At 37.6% G+C, this 20,962-nt stretch overlaps 1 protein-coding gene across 1 annotated transcript; it reads left to right on the top strand.

Moving 5' to 3' along the window:
* The first annotated feature begins 11,825 nt into the window (after window positions 1–11,825).
* On the top strand, window positions 11,826–20,823 carry LOC143851183 (PTI1-like tyrosine-protein kinase At3g15890). The gene is made up of 4 exons (XM_077360528.1): window positions 11,826–12,087; window positions 12,312–12,459; window positions 19,497–19,759; window positions 19,840–20,823. The coding sequence occupies exons 1-4, from the start codon at window positions 12,044–12,046 to the stop codon at window positions 20,498–20,500; spliced, it is 1,116 nt and encodes a 371-aa protein (XP_077216643.1). The 5' UTR covers window positions 11,826–12,043; the 3' UTR covers window positions 20,501–20,823.
* Window positions 20,824–20,962: the final 139 nt, after the last annotated feature.

Raw genomic sequence — 20,962 nt, 5'->3', positions numbered from 1 at the left:
TATGTTCTGGGGCGCCACAATTGGCAAAGTGACCACTGCTCACATTCCAAAATAAGATCTTATCCACTCGATCAAGGACAAAAATAATGAACAGGAAACAGTAAAAACACACTTGTTTTTTAAAATTTCAACCTAAAATTAATATACTCTTAAAGCCCTAATAGGCACGAATGGGTGGCCAAATCATTTCTCTTGTATGTGAAGGAGAGTTTTATATGGTTTCAGCACGAATACATGCACATGCACATGCACACAAATAAAAATAAAATGAGGCTAATATTATTAGATGATCCAAACCGTTCGTTCATTAAAGGGCTACAACTAAAATAGAATGTGTGCAAAAAATCATCTCCAGAGGATGATCCTAGCCTTCCAATCTTTAGCTGGACGACATGATATAAGTATCTCTAAGATCGGAGGGTTAGCATCATTCTATGGAGATGATTTTTGGGGCACAACCTATTTAAGACTAGGCCCGAAAAATGAATGGTCTGGATCCTCCAATAATTTGGGCCTCACTGTAATTTTGTTTGTGTACTTGCATCTACGTGCCTGCACCATATAAAAACTCCTCTATGTTTGACAAGCGGGCCCACAGGATCACATCATCTTATTTAATTCAAAGAAATTTGGGCCCACTACTTGTCAAAGTCTAACCTTGATCACATTAAGGAGGTTCAACAACCATCGATGGCCCCGGCCCCCTTTCATCTCGGCCACATGATTTCCTAGTTTTCCTTTGTTTTTTCTTTTTCCACCTTTAATTTAGTTTGATACAAACCACACGTTGTAACCAACAACGATCAGATCAGATGCAGCAAGAATCTTCACTTCTGGTCCCTAAAATCGATCCATCACGAGGCATGTTCTCTTCCATGCATAGCGAAAAAGGACAAATAATTAACATGAACTATGGTAAAAAGACAGTGGCTGTTAGGCTCCTTCCTAACAGTACTGTAACAGAGATCTTTTGGCCGGGCCCCATTACTGTGACATATACTTGATCTGATCCCTTGATCAGATCGATGATCGCAAGTCAGTCCAAATTCCATCAAGCCACATTTACTATTCCACCTAGAAATTCAAACCATTGATTTTTGTATTACATTATCTTATGCATGGCTACAAGATCAACACTCTATGACAGTCTGCCTAGCTAGTGGGTTTCTTTTGTCACCCTAAGATGAAGATCTAACGGTGGTGAGAAGCTCCAAGCCAGAAAGTTAGATCATTAACGGTGTCACGTGTTAGTAGGTAGGAGGAAGGATTTGGGGGTAGCACGTGAAGGTCATGTGATAGGGGCATGGGTGTGTGGGTGACGTGGGAGGCAAGATGTGGAAGTGTGGTTGGAGGTTGCACCGTTGCACACATTCCCCGTCACAGTCGGTATTCGTCGGCACGATCGGTCCAGTCCACCATGGGCCATGGCTGGATGGCGCGCGTGCGGTGGGACCTTACGTTACCATAAGTGAGTGGAGACCACATGACAGATGTTCCTCCTACCATATGTCAGTGAGGGCCCTACTTGCACCCACTTAGTTTGATAGATACACCCTCATTTTGTCCTATGCTCCTTTAACCGTTTGTTGCAGTTCTTTGGAAACTCCGGAGCTTTAGTAGCAATAACATATTTATAAATGTAGTTGGGTGACGTGGATCCAAAGGGGTGCCCTTTGAGGCTGGGTTTTTGCAAGGGTGATCGACCTTCAGTGTAGCATTCCTCTCTAAAAATGGAAACCCTTGTATTTTTGTACTTACAACAGGTACGTCTACTCTATTTATATACTTGATTTTTGTAAATAATATACACCAAAACACATAAGAGGATGGGAGTTCAATATTTGGTCCAATGTCTTTACAATAACTTTTGAATTTCTCATGATGGTCCAGCGGGAGTAGCTTTTGTGGCATGTTCGACATCTTGAGCTAGTAGATGAATGGCTTGGATATCATGAAAATTGTGACACCACTTTACTTTTCCCTTAAGTATTTCTTCAACGAGGCTATACTATTGCCTGCCAATATATATGTATACTGTCATTGTGATTCAAAAATGGGACCCAACCCAACGGCCAACCAGCGCACTGTAAAAATTGGATAGGTTCGATCTATGGTCATTGTCTCATTGAGGCCTCCTACTCCAACCAAACAAATCAGCTGAAGTCAAGCTAATGGGCCTCGCTACAGGAGTCAAACCTGAGTGTTATTTCTAAGAAGTAAAGAGCAAAAAAAAAGAAAAGAAAAGCTTGGTAGTAGTAAAAAATTTGATCTGAGCCGATATGATCCTAACCCGAGCTCTGATCTATCCATAGGATGGTCCTAACCCTCTGATCTATAGAGAGAGACTGCTCACTTCGGACCATTCTATAGATCCAAGGGTTAGGATCATCCTATCGATATGATTTTCGGGGCACAACTTATTTATGGCAGTGGCAGAACAAAATGGTCGGCTTGTATCATCCAATGGTATGGCCCGTACCATAATTTTTGAAAAATACGGGTTTATACAGCCGCCCATCATATCATTCCGCTTATCATTCCTCATTTTACTATATGAAAAAGGAAAAATGTTTTGATAAACATGCGCGCCAACTTTTGTTTTGTAGTATTTAAAGGGCTGTTAGAAGAATATTACGGTTCTCAAAAAGCTCTTAAAGCCCTTAAAATACTACACGACAAACATGAGGAGTGCATGTTTATCAGAACAACGGAGCGCTGAAATCATTTCCCTATTAAAAAATTATCTTTCATAGTTTGTTTACTTACTAGGTAAACATGAATGGATGTTTTTAGTATATAACATCTAATATAACAATTTTTTGTAAAAAAAACTCATTAAAATAGAACAAACTAAAGTCTCTCTCTCTCTCTCTCCATTGGTATCAATGTGATTATGTTCGCCGAATCAGCATTGGAAATAGGTATGACCCTCTCGTTGAATGAGCGTCACTCATTCAGACACTCATTCAGCATGTATACAACCCTAGTAAATAGGTATGTACCCTTTCTAAAATCCTACGACTCGCTGAGCAGAACATTCGTCACTCGCCCTGTCTAAACAGAGCCCGGCTTGTACTCTCTCCGTGGCTCGTCTGTCGGGACTGACGGTTTTTGTCCGATTCAAATGCATACCTCTCTACGTACACTGTCATTTCATGTCTCTCACGAGATTTTTCCTTCAAAATTACAGACCGAATATGACTGAAAAGGAAGCAGTGGGATGAAAAGGGAGACAAGAGGGGGTCTCCTCTTCCGTCATCTCCACCCTACGTTTCTCCATTTTAACTAACACTATTCGACAAAAACAAAAGAAATACGGCCTTTCTCATCAGTTTCTCAATTCTCTAATACAGCATATAAAGAGTCTCTCTGCTTCTTTGTCGGTGGTCTATTCCCCTTGTTTTTGTTTTTCTTAGATCACTTCTGACCCAATATCGCATCATCTTTCGTAATGGGAAACAACATAATTCCTGTAGTTTTTTTAAGGAATTACCCAATTCATGGGACTGTTGGATATTCAAAGTTGTGGGTTCAATTCCCATCGATGATAATTCTTAAGTTTTTATGAATATTCAATGGATTATTCCACATGAAAGATTTGCAGGCCAACTCCCACCACAAGCTTTTATTGCATGAGAAAATCCTTATTAATTAGTGTTTCATACGATGGTTTAATGAATATTAGGGAAATTTACAAAAAGCCCATTGCAATTACTTATTTACACTTAAACTAACTACATACATTAAGACCCTGAAGTGTGCCTAGGCGTTCTTTGCGACCCATCAAACCTCTTCAGCGACTCCACACTGAAATATTCAACCTTTGACTGCGACAACATGTTCCCAAATGAAATGACAGATCAATTTAGATGTGCTTTGTAAGAGCACAAAATATTGAGTTTGAAGCTACATACATTGCACTTATATTTTCATAATAGAGCACTAGTGGAGAATGTAAGAACCATCCAAATCTGGCAAAGGATATTGGGTCCACAATATACCAACAGGCTAAAAACCTACATTCAGCTTCAACACTGAATTAGACACAATAGAATGTTTCTTGGCACTCCACGATGTGATGCTTGAGACGAAGAAAACGAACACTGATAGGAAGGAAACCAAACCTAGTGAACATTTGAGTAGGCAGAGAAGGACAGGAGTGAGTGGGTGTGTATAAATTGTTGCGTCCTAGGGAGCCTTTGAAATATCTAAGGACCCACTTCACAAGTAGGAAATATGATGGCATGGGTGCATGTATAAACTGACATACTTGATTAACGACATGTGAGATATCAAGATGTGTCATGGTAAAGTATTACATTGCACCTACGATGCTCCAGTAGAGAGTGACATAAAGAAACTGGTCTCCATCAAATGTGTCAAATAAGCCATGATAGTATTAAAAAAATAACTTGCAATGAAAAAAAAAAATCTTTGGAAATATTCAACCTAGGTACAAGTTAATGTTCCTTTATTTCCGTGTAAAATATATGATCAATCGATAAATAGAAATTGATTCTAAATGTTTAAATCGTTGTGTTGTTCAACCCACTGCTTATCGAGAATGAATTCCTTTCATTTTGTTCATGGTAGGACTCTTTGTAAATCTGGATCAAGGCATCTAGAATAATTTCTACTTTTCAATAATTGAATATCTTAGTTTGTAGAAGTTGTTTCTTATTTTTTAGCAATCAATAATGTTCAGGACATGATTTTAAACTAGACTCCAAAAAGAATATCTGTGAAGGGTGATACTCTTAACTTATTGCAGTTGTTTAGATGGGATGGATGCACCCCCTTGGAGGTTCCTAGAGATGTTTGATGACATTATGGATTCCGTGGAGTAGTATCTCTCGGTTTGGTTCCAACATAACCGGAGATTGGCAATCTGTGAAGAAGATAGGCTTGCTCGGGCAGGCGTCAATCGCCCGGTGTTGGAGATTTTAAATTTTCTACCTCCTTGACTATTATTCTACTCTCTTTTTTTCCTTGCCTTCTTGTTCTTCTCCTTGTGCTCTCAACCTCCTTGATTTTGAGTTTGTAAGATACATCCAATGATACATATTTACAAATGCATAATTTCTTTTGGTAGGGTCACAAATTATTTGTGTGCTGAAAATTTTCGTATGATGTTCCTCAATGCATTATTATGTAGAGAATCCTCCCAAGCAAGATCTCGGCTAGATAAAATAGGATTTACTGGGTAATTTCGGAGTTAGCCATTTTTAGGTGGATTCCACTTTTTTCAGGAGAAAATAGCCACATCGTAGCAGATTTTTTCTTATTCATTTTATTCATCTGAGGTGACTGTCCAAAATGGCTTTCTGCGAAATTGCCTTGCAAATCCCAGATAATATAATATTTGAAGGTTCTAGCAAACCATTTTTTGAAAAATCCCGAGCATCCAAGTGTAGACATAACAAGGTCCCATTGAAATCAGTATCCCAGAAATTGTACAAGTTACTTGGAAACCATGAAAAATTGTTCCGTAGAAAATTCATAGGCCCAGCTGTGTGAGATGGGATGACAAAGAGGGAGAAGGAGAGCATTGAGTAGGCGGGAGTATGACATATCTTAAAAGCTAGTGATCAAAAGAAAATACACCTAATTAGAATTGGTTTTTTTGTTTTCCTGGTTTTCACTTTCCCACCATTTGACCGGTCTCTCTCTCTCTCTCTCTCTCTCTCTCTCTCTCTCTCTCTCCACACACACACAACAGGAACAGTTGGTGGGCCCAACAGAAACCGTTGGTGGAATGGTGGGCTCATCTTTGAACAACGTAGGCCGCGCCCATACCACACCATAGGATAATCCAAACCGTCCATTTGATGGGCCATAAACGTAAATAGGTAAATAGGTTGCATCCCAAAATATCATTTCCATAGGCTGATCTAAATAGAAACTACATCTTATGCAACCTCTATAGATTGTACGGTTGTGATCATCCTATATATGGAAATGATTTTTGGTGCACAACCTATTTACATTGTGGCCCATCAAATGAAAGGTTTGGATCATTCTATGGAGTTGGTTGTAAAGTACCATTAAGGCCTGTCCACAACATAGGACGATCCAATTAAGATGTCCATGGTTTGGATAACCTATGGAGTTAGTCATACAGTAACATTAAGGCCCAATCGTAGGCCCCACCGATATTTTTTCAAATTGAAGCGTACCGTCCACAACATAGGATGATCCAAGCCGTCCATGGTTTGGATCATCATATGGTGTGGTTCGTACCAATTTAGGCCCCACCCATAGTTTTGAAAATGAAGTGTACCGTCCAGACCATAGGATGATCCGAGCCGTCCATTTGATGGGCCACAATGTAAATAGGTTGTGCCCCAAAAATCATTTCCGTAGGATGATCACAACCCTACAATCTACAGAGGTTGCATAAGATGTAGTTCTTATTTAGATCGGAGGGCTAGGATCAGCCTATATATGGAGATAATATTTTGGGATGCAACCTATTTATGTTTATAGTCCATCAAATGGACGGTTTGGATTATCCTATGGTGTGGTATGGGCGGGGCCTACGTTGTTCAAAGATGGGCCCACCACTCCACCAACGGTTTCTGTTGGGCCCACCAACTGTTCCTGTTGTGTGTGTGGAGAGAGAGAGAGAGAGAGACCGACCGACCGACCGACCGGTCAAATGGTGGGAAACGTTAGCCAGCCGTCGAGGGGGGGGGGGGATATCAGCGCCCAAATTTTATTACAAAAGAAACACAGCCTTATTGAAAATTTGTTGAAAATGATCCAATCTTGCACAAGTAGGGGCGGGGGGAGGGAATATCAGTGCCCAAATTTTATTACAAAAGAAACACAGCCTTAATGAAAATTTGTTGAGAAAATGATCCAATCTTGCACAAGTAAATGGAAAAGTAGAATTAAACACAAACCACAAAGCGCGAACAAGATCTTCCATTATGAAAAAGCAAAATACAAAGATCACAATAGGAGAAACTGAACCAAGATTGTGCACAAGAGAGTAACCCGAGAAAAACCCAAGAAATGCAATTCCGTAGCATATCCCATATTATAGATAGATGACAATAGTCAATGGCTTTCAGAGAGACCTTACTTCCAGGGGATAACAGTTAAATAACTTAAATTTTACCATGACAGATATGAAAGAACCGTGTCTAAAGAAAGCAGTTGAAATGGATATATCCTTGAAGAAGGCTTGCATAGAAATTTTTGTTTACCCAAATCTCTTCACATGTAACCTATTAGCATATGTTTCAATTTTTTTATTTCATGAGATAAAACCAAGTGCAACGGGAGCAATCATCAGCAATAGTCGAAAAATAATGTGCACCAGTATGTGAAGGAGTGGGATATCTACCTCATATATCACAGTGAATTAGATAAAAATAAGAAATACTTCTATTGGTACTCAAAGGAAAAGGAGTTCTAGTTTGTTTAGATAAATGACAAGTATCACATCTCAAGGAATGATCAAAAGACTTTCTGCACTGATGGTAGGTATCCGAGATATTCTATCCAACAAGGGATGTCCAAGCCTCTTGTGCCATAGGATAGAGTAAATATTGCGGCCTGGTTGCAAGTGAAGCTGGTGTTAATGGATCCCATATTACCCAAATCTCTTCACATGTAATGTATTAGTACATGCAAGTGAAGCTTAACTTTACAACCCATTACAACCAAAGCAAAAAGGGTGGAAACAATGAGCATGAAAAAAATAGCATGTAGCATGTAATGAGTTGATTATAAAAAGAAGTAGGGGTGTCAATGAATCCACTTCAGATTGGGCCCACATATGTCTTGGCCCACTTTTTTCACAGTGCTTCTCTGATCTTACTTTCTAAGTCTGGGTCACGATCCATTCCATCAGAGTCTCCTAGGTCCTTCCAAACATTATACTTCGTTAGGGTTTAGGGTTAGAGAGAAGCGTAGAGGGAGGAAATTCAAGTGAGAAGAGAATCATCATCCAAAAGAAAAGTGAGAAAAATGAATAATTTTGTTTGTGGGTTTGAGTAGGGTTTTTTAGTGCTACAAAAATACACCTCATGAATATGCATAATCAAATGAAAGTGTGAAAGGTATTTTTGTACATTAATCGGTACCTTTCATTCAGATCTAGGTAGCTCCATCGGATTTTTGTTGCTCTGTCAGAGACATGATCTGAAGTAAATTTGGACCTTGGGACATGGATCCAATGGACACGGTGGGATCCAACGACTGTGCCTAAATCCTGTCCATTTGCGTTTGAGCTAGTCACTGACTTTGGCTATGCAATCTCGGATACTAGGCCTAAAGCAAGCAACATGTGTGAGCCTCTTAGGCTGTGTTTGGTAATCATTCTCCTCAAGGCTTCTCTCTTTTTGCTGTGTAGAAAATGAAAACAAAAACAGAAAAAAATGGGAAGAAGTTCGGCAAACCTAATCGCTACGCCATTTCTCCAAATCCCCGCATAAGGACGGGAGTGAATGAGAATTCTTCCCCTTTTTTGAAGCCTCCACTTAGGGGCCGTTTGAATAAAACATGGGACGATCGCTAGCTCCTCTTGCTGTCGGAAAGAAGGGCGAGAGGTAAAAAAAACGAGTCAAAAATGACGGCTGATCTGCTTTTTTCCTTGTCTCTTAGCTACAATTTTGAAGAAATCCCGGATTCTAAAATCCGCGTATCCAAATGGCCCCTTAGTGTTGTACGTTGATCTCCCACACACATGTTGCCCGACCTACTTGACATTAACACTTAAGAGTAGGAACATGTTTATAAACAATAGAGGGTTGCTAGCAAAATGGGATCTCGTGCTGATAAAAAGCATGATGTCCTCCTATCGTGACACGTGTGCAAACAACGTACAAAAGAGAGTGTGTATCCCCATAAATGTAAAATGGGATTGAAGTTTTTTTTTTTTTTTTTCTAGCACGGGATCCCATTTTACTATTTTAGAAGCGTTTTCCTAAACAATATTTTCATAATGAGAATTGATTTCCACTCCATTGTTTCCATGATAATATGTTAGAAATTTTGAAATCAAATGTTTAAATTTGAAACCAAAATTTCATAGGGAAGATTAAAAATAAAGAATCTCTCTTTTGTTTTTGAAAAGATGACGTCTTTTCTTGTGCCTTGAGACTTGAACCCAACACCTAGTGTGATGTCTAAGTGGGTTCGAACTATAATGCTAGTTTTTTAGTCCCACAATGGAAAGTTCAAGAAACTTTTCAAATCCTTACAAGAGGTGCTGTGGAGAGATAAGCTTGAGCCTTCCAGGAGGCATTGGTATTTGTTGGGTGACTTAGTTTTACATAAACCAAAATTCATACAATACACGCGAGCAGGCCGAGGTTCGGGTTTGGGTGTTTTTGCTCCTTCCTCATCTGTCACTTTTTAAGGTGATTCGAAGTAACCAGTAAGTAGGTCCTTTCATGGATAGGGTGTCCATAAAAAATCAGCTCAATTGGATCACCATAAGGTGTCCATTTGTGGGGCCAAAAATGGGCATATGTGGACAAACAGTATCTGTCCATTTTTTGCCTCACAAATGGACACCCTAAGATGGTCTAATAGAACTGATTTTTTGTACACCCCCCATCCACGATGGGGCCTGTCAAATGAATGCTTAGGATAGCCCCTCAATATGGCCCCACACCCCCTTTCCAACACTCTAGCGATAAACTATCTCGCTCCACGCAGGAACCCTTTTCTCGAATAACTATTAGTCGTTATAATCCATCCCCCACGCCAAAACACACACATGAAAACCACTTTCCGAAAAGCGAGAGATGTCATTATCAAAATAAAAGTGTGGATACCATTTCCAGTAGTACAAATATTTCTTTACTTGTATAAGAAGATAAGCATACTGATATGAACTACAAAACAAACGAAAATACTCACAAAGAAAAGTATCCACACACTTGTCGTTTTGATAGCAACAAGTGCAAAGTTGTTGCTGTCTATTCATCCTATTGTAAAACATAAGTTACTATGCATAGGACCATTAAAATTAAAGCCCCTCACTCTTATTATAGTTATCAATGGGTTCATATCCATTCATAGGAGTCCAATGGCTAACTGGAAGCATAGTTACGAAGTTCGGAAGGGCAAATGTACGGAAATTCTATAATTGCTTTGGGAAGATTTCAGGAAAAATTAATAAAAAACACACGTATTTTCTATTTATAAGACCAATATCTGCCACTAATATACTCATTTTGAAGCACCAAAGAAGAATGGAATAGGAACAGGATACGATATGAGTTTGGCACTACCATATTTTTTATAATTGCACAAACTCACCTTGTCTTTTCTTTTTTAATTTGGTTATCAGAGCTTTTTGGGAACTGTAATAACCTTTGATAGCTGTTTAAATAATAAAGGACAAGAGGAGTTAGTGTAATTATCAAAACATGGCAGTATCAATATCAGTAGCTTTTTTTTTTTTTTTAACAATATTGATTAAAATAATTTTAAAATATGAATATTATTAATATTAGAGAAAATGAGTAAAAAGATTTATTTAACTCTGGATTTAAAATCAATTCACAGCCCTACCAAAGAGTAAGGGAAGGTGAGCTTTTCACACAATTTGAAGCCATCCCACAATAGTTACAAATTCTCTGAATAATTGAAAAAATGTTGGAAAATCCCATTTTTATACCCTGGATTTAAACGATAAAATATTCTGAATAAATTATAAACATATATTTTGAATTGAACCTGATTTTTTAAAATTAAAAATGAATTACATTAATAAGTCATCAATTTCTTATACATTATTCGTAAATATCATTGGAAATTCACAATTATTAGAAAAGAAAGGCTACTGATATTGGCACTAACACTTAATAACTGCACAAACTTAGTTCTGTTTTATTTGGCTTCTTAGAGCTTTTTAGCAACCATAGTAACCTTTGATAGCTGTTTAAATTAGAATGTCAAGATGAGTTAGTGCAATTAATTAAACATGGTATTTCCAATATCAGTAGCCTAAAAATATTTCTTACAATCAATTGTGGGCTCAAAATCAATCCTCAACTCTCTTCGGCCTTGTTCGTTTCAGATTGTGACAACCGATGGTGAGGGCCCCAACTGGTTATTGGCCCAAAATTAAGTACAATTTTCAGCCAATAATCAGTTCGGCCCTCACCATCTGTTGTTGGAATCCAAAACGAACAGGGTCTTCATGTATGTGAAATCAAAATCAATTAAGGAACAGGGCTGAAATACATGGGACACCATTTTTACTCACTCCATGTATGAAAATTTCCAACTCTCTTCTATTCAACATAGGGTAGATACGTATAAACAAGTTCATAAGATCCTCACAGCACAAAGCCAAGGATGATTCTAATCATTGGTGAGTTTATCAACTTGAGTCTCTATCAACTTTGCACTATGGGAAGAACAAAACGATTCTTAAGACTCACAAATCAGAAATGAGTTGCAGTCGTGTGAATAATTAGAAAAAACAAGATCCCCCTAAAGAATTATTTCCACTATTTTTATTCTTTTCTTCTTGGGTTGTTGCCACGATCATTCCAAAAAGATGATAATTCTACCTTACCCACCAAATTGATTAAAAAAAAACAAAACATCCCCACGTTGAATATTATAATGCTATACCTCTTCCTGTCATTTCCCATTTTTATAGGTAATGATATTGGCACTAACAGATTTTGATAATTACACGAACTCATTGTGTCTATTATTATTTAACCAGCTGTCAAACGTTATTGCAATTCCTAAAAAGGCAATTAAAAAAGAAAAGACAAAGAGATTTCGTGCACTTATAAAAACATCCCTTTTGAAATTGAAAAGCTTTTTCGTCAGAGTGGAAACTGAAAAAGCACTGTGTCTGACTGCGTGTATTAACGAAGCAACCTGCGGTTCCTTTCGTTTCAGAATTTCTATTTATCGACCCATCGTTATCGCCCAAATGGCTGCTGAAGAAACGTTTCATACCTGTTTAAGAAACGTTTCGAATGAAAAGTCGTCGTTTTTTGAATCCTCTCTAGTGAAGAAGTAAAAAAGTTCTTGAATTGGAAGATTGGGTCGTCGAGAAATGGCTTTCTTCGTCAGGTTCTGTTGCGGGAACGATTCAGATCGGTACGTTTGTAGTGAAATGAGTCTAATTTCAGCTCGATCTGTTTTTTTTTTTTTTTCTCTATTATCTATCTGGGTTTTGGTTCTTTTGCTTCCTATTTTATAACTGGCGCATTGGGGTTTGATTATCGAATAATAGGGTTTACTTCATTTTTTTGCTTAGGGTTTGATAGTGGGGTTAAAGGGGAGGAATTAGTTATTTTTTTTTTTTTAATTTATTTTTGCAGGAAAGAAAAGGGGAAGAAGGTTACGACGTGGAGGATATTTTCTTTAAAGGAATTGCATTCTGCGACGAACAATTTTAACTATGATAACAAGCTGGGAGAAGGGGGATTTGGCAGCGTTTATTGGGGCCAGCTGTGGGATGGATCCCAAGTATGGGTTTTTCTTATTCCTTTTAATTTGAGTGTGTTTACTGCTAGTTTGTTATATATTGTGGATTCCACAATGCAAATAACTGGTATGTAATGACATTGATAATTCTATAATTAGGTTTTGTACTCCTTTAAATGGAAACATAATTAGTTTGTTTAGTTCCCAGAATGGAAAATTAATCACTAAAAACTATGTATGGATTGATATGATGTTCCATTTGTTGCTTTATTTTGCAAAAGTAGTAGAAGCCCTTTTGGGTTTTGCTGGATTTGATCAATATTTGAATAAATGCTTGGATGGTTTAAGCATGGTTTTAAATTTCGACCGAAATCCAAAATTTTGGACCGAAATTTCGGATTTCGGTGGGGACCGAAACCGGTATTTGGCGAAATTAAATATTTCGCCATTTACCAAATTTCGGAATTTCGGTCTGAAATTTCGAGAAAATGCATTTTTATTTTTATTTTTTTAAAAAGCGTTACAAAATTTCGGAATTTTTGTCCGGAATTTCAAACGAGAGAAATTCCGGTTTTCCGGAAGTCCAAAACCGGTACCGAAATCGAAATTTTAAACCTTGGTTTTAAGAACTGGCATTGTTGGTTATCAATGTTTTACACGAGCTTCCATGCAAGTTACAAATAGTTCTTTTTTCTCTAGTTTGTGTTATATTTTTTAATTGATCCAAATTTGCTGATTACCAAGCACCACAATGTCTTTGATGTTTGGTTAAGGGAAATGATATCTCCCCCCCCCCCCCCCCCCTAAATGGATAAAATCCCCCTCTTTAACGGTTTCGGTGAGAATGGTTCACTGCTTGAGGATAAATTCACCCCACTTAACGTTTTTCTTTTCCTTTAAAACTTAGCGGATAACTTTAAAGGCGGGGATTTTATCCGTCAGAAAGAGGGGGGGGGGGGGGGAATATCACTTCCCTTGGTAAAATGTACTGATTGGAGACAAGTCAGTATGTTATGGAAAAAATGGTACTGAACGAGACATAATTTACCAAACAATGCCACAGAAACAAATTATAGGAGGTAGAAATTTTTTCCAATCATTAGAGATATTCTAGTGATTTTATCCTTATCTCTAGAATCCATAATCCTGTTTGCCTCTCTATGAAAATGGTGGAATGATATAATTTGTAATTACTTGAAAGTTACATGTTATCTTCTACTGCGAACAAAGGTTCTCTAGCGTTATGAGGCAACAATGTCTTAAGTGTTGCTTTCTTATAAATCAAACTATCACGTTAGTTTTGTGTAGGGAATCTCATTTTCAAGTTATTCAAAGTATTGTTGCTTCAAATGTGCTCAATGTTGCAAAAGACAAGTCAGGCCCTACCTTTGTTGGTTTCATGTTCGTGATGTTCCTTTTTTCCCATAAAGGAGATAAATGTTTCACTTTATATTAAATGAAATTATTGTTTCCTGCCATATAACATTCTTGAAAGCATTTATTTTATTGTTTGGTGGAAGGTCCAAACTAATTCACCCCTTCTACTTCAAAGAGAGATCACAAAGGAGCCTTCATTTTGGTTCACTTTTGAATTGGATATAAGATATTAAAGGTAGAACTACTGGTTTTTTTCACGCCCATATTGAAGGTTAACCAATCTTTAGCAGTGGGTGAATCAGTTGTGATTCTCTGTTCTAGTGTGAGTTGTGTGGCCATATCTACAGCATTATACTTGCCCCATCAAATGCACAAACTTCTTCAAGTGTAAAAGATCAATCCATCTTGGAGTAGTGCATAAGATAAACCTTTACAGATATATAAGTATTGAACATCCAATTCAACCTTTGTTTCATTGATATGCCTTGTTTTCTAAATTTGATTAGGGCTTAGCTTCCACTGACCCCTCAATGACCATGTTTTTTTTATTATTCCTTGTTACCAATAATAAGATGTCTTATTGGGAATGATTAATCATCTTTCTTTAAGTCAAGTAGTTAGTGAGCTGCAAATGGATCTTCAATATTAGGTAGAAACTTGATGGCATCATCTGAAGGCATAGGGCCCATCTATTAGCAATGGGATACATGGAAGATTGTGGGATTGATATTGAGGAGAATTTCACCTTTGTTGTGAAAATTTATATCATCATCGATAAGCTTTCAATGATTGCTAGGAAAGTTTGGAGTTGTTCAAGAATCCTTCATAGAGACCCTTAGAGGAACGTACATGCACATTTTTCTAGAATGTAAAGTTCACAATGCAGGACACAACATGATCTATGGGCTTAAAATTGCTTTCTACAAGCTGAGATGGGCCCCTTGTGTTTGGTTTACCTAGCTCATCATGGTAATAGTTTGAGTACAGTTCACAAGCTATTGGATACTTAGATTCATCAAGGACTGTTTCATCAAAGAGTGTTTTCATGAGGAATATTCTATCTTCAACTTCACAGGTGCACCACAACGTATACCAATGTAGGCTTGGTTGGTTCTCCAATTGATCTATAATCTACGAAAAATCTAAAATTTCGGATGCTGTTTATATCCAAAGAAATTTGGTCCACTAGAAAAAACATAAAGTAGGACGTTGTTTATATCAGGGAGAAATTTCATCTGTTGGAATAGGATAAAGTAGGATATCAATTTCTGTTCTAATGATGAAACCATGTAGTTTATGGTAATTCAATGCACTTATTTGGGCAAAAGCTTTAAACACAAAATCTTGTGATTGTGTGCCATTTTTAGGCTTACCCGTTTTCTCTATCGATGTGTTCACTTTTGGCTGATCACTGTGATATTTCATCTATCTTGGGATATTTTGGTCAAGGGGTGTAGGGCCAGATATCATGAGTCTTCCTGTGGCAAATTCTATTTGTATGCTACCCTGTTTTGCCAATGTTCTAAGGGGAGCAAATCACATTAAAGAAAGTGAGGAAATGGCAACCTAAATTTTTATGCATCATAGCCTATGAAGTAAAAAGAGGTAGGGGCAGACCGAAAACAACTTGGGTAGAAACAGTGAGGAAATACTTGATAGCTAGGAACATAACAGAGAACATGAACTTGGATAGGATAGAATGGAAGAAAATGATCCACGTAGTAGAACCCAACTAGAACCAAGATTAGAGCCAGGTAGATTCGTTTCACCTTCTTCATGAAATTTTTCTAAAGGATTCATTTAGCCGACCCCAACTAGTTTGGGACAAAGGCTTTGTTGAGTTGAGATGAGATAGCCTATGAAGGACAACTAGAGTTTTGGTGGAAATGTAGTTTAGCTCAAATCCTTTGCGGCATCATAGCCTATGAAGGAAAACATCAGTGTCCTCAATGAGGAGATTGGGAATCTTACTCCCTTTTTCCACTTTTTATTTTGTACTAAACATGAAACCTACTTTGTTGTGTTCATAGATGTCAATTCAATTAGGTTCGGCATTTTGTTTTCGTCAGTGGAACCAGATTTTTCGGTGTTTCGGACGTTTTGCTACGATTGGATTATTTTTTAATAGTTAAAATTTAAAAAAAAAATCTAAAAATAGAAAATTATTAGAAAAATATAAGAAACCATTATATCATCCAAATTTAACAACAAACACGTTGTAAATTTATTGCCATACACCAATAAAAGTAAGAAAAATTAATCATACAAAATGCTAAGAATGTTTTTTTTTTGGAACGGCAAATTAAATGCTAAGAATGTTACAAACATTAAATGTATTGCAAATTTGCAATACCCTTTGAGATGAGTAGAGACGAGTAAAAATGAGATCAGTATAGATCAGTAGAACTTAGAAGCAATTGAGAGAGATATGTAGTGTGTAGAAGAAGTGAAGAGAATGAAGGCTTAGATGAGTTTATAACTTATATACTTTTTTCTTTGTTTGGGGAGGCAAGAAGATGAAAAATACACTTAAATGGCTATCAAATAGTAAAAAACGGACATTAGATAAGGATAAAACAGTAAAAAAACTAAAATATAGCTGTTTGAGGGCAATTCTGTAATCTAAAAAACAGTGTGTTCTAGGCGAAATAGTGTGTGTCAGCCGGAACAGACTATTATTTTCCGGCCAGAACAGACTTTACCTAACCGGAATGCGGATGAAACGGAATATGGGAGTGTTTTGTTCCATTTTCTGTACCGGAACGAAATGTGTCTTCTGTGGTTTTGAAAGGATATTCTTCTTCCTTATCGAATATAACGGATGTCTTAATCATTAAAGTTTTGGAGGATTTGTCGCAGTGACCTTTACTGTGGATATGTTTGTGGATCGATGGGAGTACCAAAAATCTTTTTCCAAATGGCTTGGTATGTTTAAAGGTGTCTGAAGGGTGTTCATGAGCTTGGCTGACCTAAATAAGTGGTCTCCACATTTGGTGTCTGGCTAGCTTCTTATTTCATTCACTTATATTATATTTTAAGTTGTTTCAAGTCATGTTAAATCGGTCCGCTATTCCTGTTTCTATTCACATCACTATTCATGTTACTATTCATATGTTAAGGGGAATAGTATGGATGTCATTTTGAAAAAAGGATCTGTAATAGACTTTTGATTAAAAAATTGTGGCTTGCTTTGGGAAGAACGATTTGCCACCCTCTTGCTATTTCGTGTTCTAGGGTTATGGAAACTGTAAAGAAAAGTATGTCCTTGTATTCTTCTCTTTCTGATTGTGTTATTCATTTTGTTATTGCCAAAGATCTGGATTGAATGCATTGACAAATGTAGTTGATTATCTTCTAGAATTCGCATCTCTCCAACTTGCCAGCATTAGAGTAGTATTGGAGCGCATATCATTTAGGGTTTGCACAATTTGTGATCATGCCTCCAAGAAGAAGAGGATGCCGAGCAGCCCACAGGGCAACCAAGATGAGATGGACCAATTGAAGTGACAAGTTGTAATCTTGACCTAGCAACTGATACACTCGGGGAATCCGATTTAAGAAGATGAGGTTTTTTATTTGGATTGCTTCACGGAGAATCCATTCCACGACCATGCCCATCCTCAGGAAATGTTCGAATGAGATGATAGGAGATCGGAGTTGAATATAAAAAATAGAGATTTTGGAATTGCATGGAAACCTTCGGCCTTAAAAATTTATGTATTAATTGAGCACTACAGAGAGGATTTTTTAGTTTTTACTATAAAGATATTGGGATTTTTTACTATAAAGATATTCCTGATGAAAGAAGAGTGAAAACAGAGAAGATCACTGATTGGGAGAATATGAAGAAACTAAGGGCATGTTTGGATTGCAAGAAAAGCATTATGGAAATAATTTTCTTAGCAATTTTTTTATCTTTCCACAATTTAGACGGAAATGCCATGATTTTGCTTAATTTAGAGGGATGTTATCATAATTTGAAGGTCTTTCTAAGTATAAGTTGAAAAAAGTACGAAATTTTAGATATATTTTCCTTTCCAAACTTTTCTAGAAAATCCTTGCAATCCAAACAGGGCCAACGGAATTTTTTTCTTCTATACTATTATGTTCAGATCACGTACTAATATCTATTACGGTAAGGAAACAGATCCGTAGATGATTATACGGAAGGGTTTCCTTAATTGATAGCTAAAAATGATTTATCGAAAAGTGATGAATAGTTAGTCGCGCTGTATCTGGGTGGGTCAATGGATGTGTCAACGATTATCCACCAGCACTAAGCGTTCGAGCCCAGGAGTTTGTGAACCCAGAGTCCCAGGATAACAGTTTGCGGAGTTTGTGAACCAGGAGTCCCAGGATAACAGATTGCCAGTAAATCAATTTGCTAAGGGTGCAAGCCCTGGAGTTTGTGAACCATTGAGCCCCAAGTCAAGATAACTGGCTGCCAGAAAATCAATTTGAAGATTGGAATATGCAGATGATTTTTGTCAGATTGGGCTGGAGAATTCGCTGTGAAAAAAAAAAAACAGAAATAGTAACAATCTGGATGTAAATAAAGGCTCCAATGGAAATGGTTTTTTCCTGTTTGAATTATTCATCGGGTTTTCTGGTTGATGTACTGTGGAATAAATCCACCATGGCAATGGAATGTACGATCAAATACTTCTCATTCAGTCTTTCTTCTCTCCTTACTCTGACAATAAGTAAAACAACATAATGTACATATCCTGCATCCACCATCTATAATGTTAATTCATTCACAGTTTTGTGAATAATGTGTATGACTATGCACCATGTCCCTGTGATAAAACAAATGGACCCTTTTCTTCACCTCAATCCAGCTGCATCCGGATCTTTTTTCACTCCCATCTCCTTCATAGCCTTACTCAATTCGGTTAGGGCGTGTAGATATACTTGTGAAATTTTAATACCCTACCCTGCTTAAAATTTACTAGATTATCAATTAATGAGAAGTGGAAGTGTATTGTCTTATTATGAACAGAATGAAGTTCTATTGGAGCTTCAGGGTAAGAAATCACTCAATACACTAAAATGTCACTTGCAACAATTGCCTACTTCCTTTAGCCTGTGGAAGTGATAAATCATGTTGATAAACTGACAACCTGCCATGGTTTTGTGGCCAAATCCTTTTCCTGAAATGGTTAATATTGTTCAATCATTATGTAATATGCATTACAATTTTTCCATCAAGGTATTTTTGCAGAAATTTTGCTGCACTTAAAATAAGCATTACTTTTTGTCCAATCAAGATATTTCTGAGACTTTGTGGTCAGTAATTTTTACCCCAAATTTCCAATTCTTGAGGCTTTTCATCTGAGTAATTTTCTCAAGTTTAGTTTCTGCTCTGGTAATCGTATATGCAAATATTGTTTTGAAGTCGAATGTTATTATTTGCAGATTATGGTTATAATACTTTTAGCAATACCATTCCAAAAAAAAAAACCTTTTAGCAATGATGTAATTAGTGGCTTCCTAATAGGCCTTAATGTCCCATTTGCAAATAAGATTAAATTAAAATAATCTTATTCACAAATAAGAACCAATTTTTGTGGGTCCAGAGAGGCCCTTGATTCCATCTTTCAAAAAGAAAAAAGAAAAAAAGAAAGAAAGAGGCCCTTGATTTCCATCTTTGTTTCTCAAATAGACTAGGTGCCAGTAACTATAATATATATTTTCTGCAGATTGCTGTTAAAAGACTGAAGGTCTTTAGCCACAAAGCCGAAATGGAGTTCGCTGTTGAGGTCGAGATATTGGGCAGGGTCAGACACAAAAATCTATTGAGTTTACGTGGCTACTGTGCCGAAGGCCAAGAGCGTCTCATAGTGTATGACTATATGCCTAATTTGAGCTTACTCTCACATCTTCATGGGCAGCATTCAGCTGAATGCCTTCTTGATTGGGGCAGGAGAATGAATATTGCAATTGGATCAGCTGAGGGTATTGCGTAAGTCTCAAATTCAGATGCAGTCTTGCAATTTATTCTCTAACTCGGTTACATGCTAACAAATTGCTTGTATCGTCCAGCTATCTTCACCATCATGCGACACCTCATATTATTCACAGGGACATCAAAGCAAGTAATGTGTTGCTAGATTCAGACTTTCAGGCCCGGGTTGCCGATTTTGGATTCGCAAAGCTCATTCCAGATGGTGCGACTCATGTTACCACGAGGGTGAAAGGCACCGTTGGCTACCTTGCCCCTGAATATGCCATGTTTGGGAAGGCATCAGAGAGCTGTGATGTCTACAGCTTGGGGATATTACTACTAGAGCTCTCTAGTGGGAAGAAACCAGTAGAGAAACTCAGTGCGAAGATGAAGCGCACCATTATTGACTGGGCGCTGCCACTGGCTCGGGAGAAGAGGTTCGATGAATTGGCGGACCCAAGGCTGAGCGGAAAGTATGTAGAGGAAGAGCTTAAGCGGGTGGTGCTTGTTGCACTTGTTTGTTCTCAGAGTAGGCATGAGAAGAGACCCACTATGCTGGAGGTGGTGGATTTGCTCAAGGGCGAGTCAAGAGAAAAACTATCAAAACTGGAAAATGATGAATTGTTCAAGGTGGATATTAGTGGATGTCAAGGATTATCTGGTGCAGATGACAGCTCAGAGTTTATCTCAGAGGAGAAGGATCCACAACAGTTGAACCCAGTTTCTGGTTCTGAAACTGAGGCAATTCATGGAAGCTAAAGTGTTTAGCTGCTGAATTTAGATGACAAATCATTGAATGTTTCTCCATACTGGAGGGAAGGCACCCTTTTTTATGAAGATCATGAGTTGTCACTACCAATTTGAGCTCATGGTTTGGATGTGAAGTGATTTGGTGTGTGGTTTTGTGTTGTGCTTTGTTAGTATGATAAAGCATTAATGTCTAATTATTGTGGTTTTTTAGTGCCCTGGTGAAATACCCTGCTCTGATATACCCCTACAGGAGGTTGTACTGTTTTTTTATACTCTTTTGGACCTTTTTGGTAAATGAAAAGTGTGTGTTTTACTGGCCGATAGAATATAAACTGTATTCTTTAACCAGGCATACTGGTCTTTTATTCTGCTGCATGTGGTGGATGGTAACCAAATGGGTCTGTTCCCCACGGGATAGGAATCCTTGGATAAGATGTTCCTTTGGCTATCATACTGGGATAATGTTATCTT

This window comes from Tasmannia lanceolata, unplaced genomic scaffold, assembly GCF_043159265.1.
Source record: "Tasmannia lanceolata isolate RefF3 unplaced genomic scaffold, GAP_Taslan_0.1 ptg000018l, whole genome shotgun sequence".
In the NCBI taxonomy this organism is placed as follows: Eukaryota; Viridiplantae; Streptophyta; class Magnoliopsida; order Canellales; family Winteraceae; genus Tasmannia; species Tasmannia lanceolata.
The sequence above is the reverse complement of the archived record's forward strand: the minus strand, read 5'-3'. Positions and strand labels throughout refer to the sequence as shown.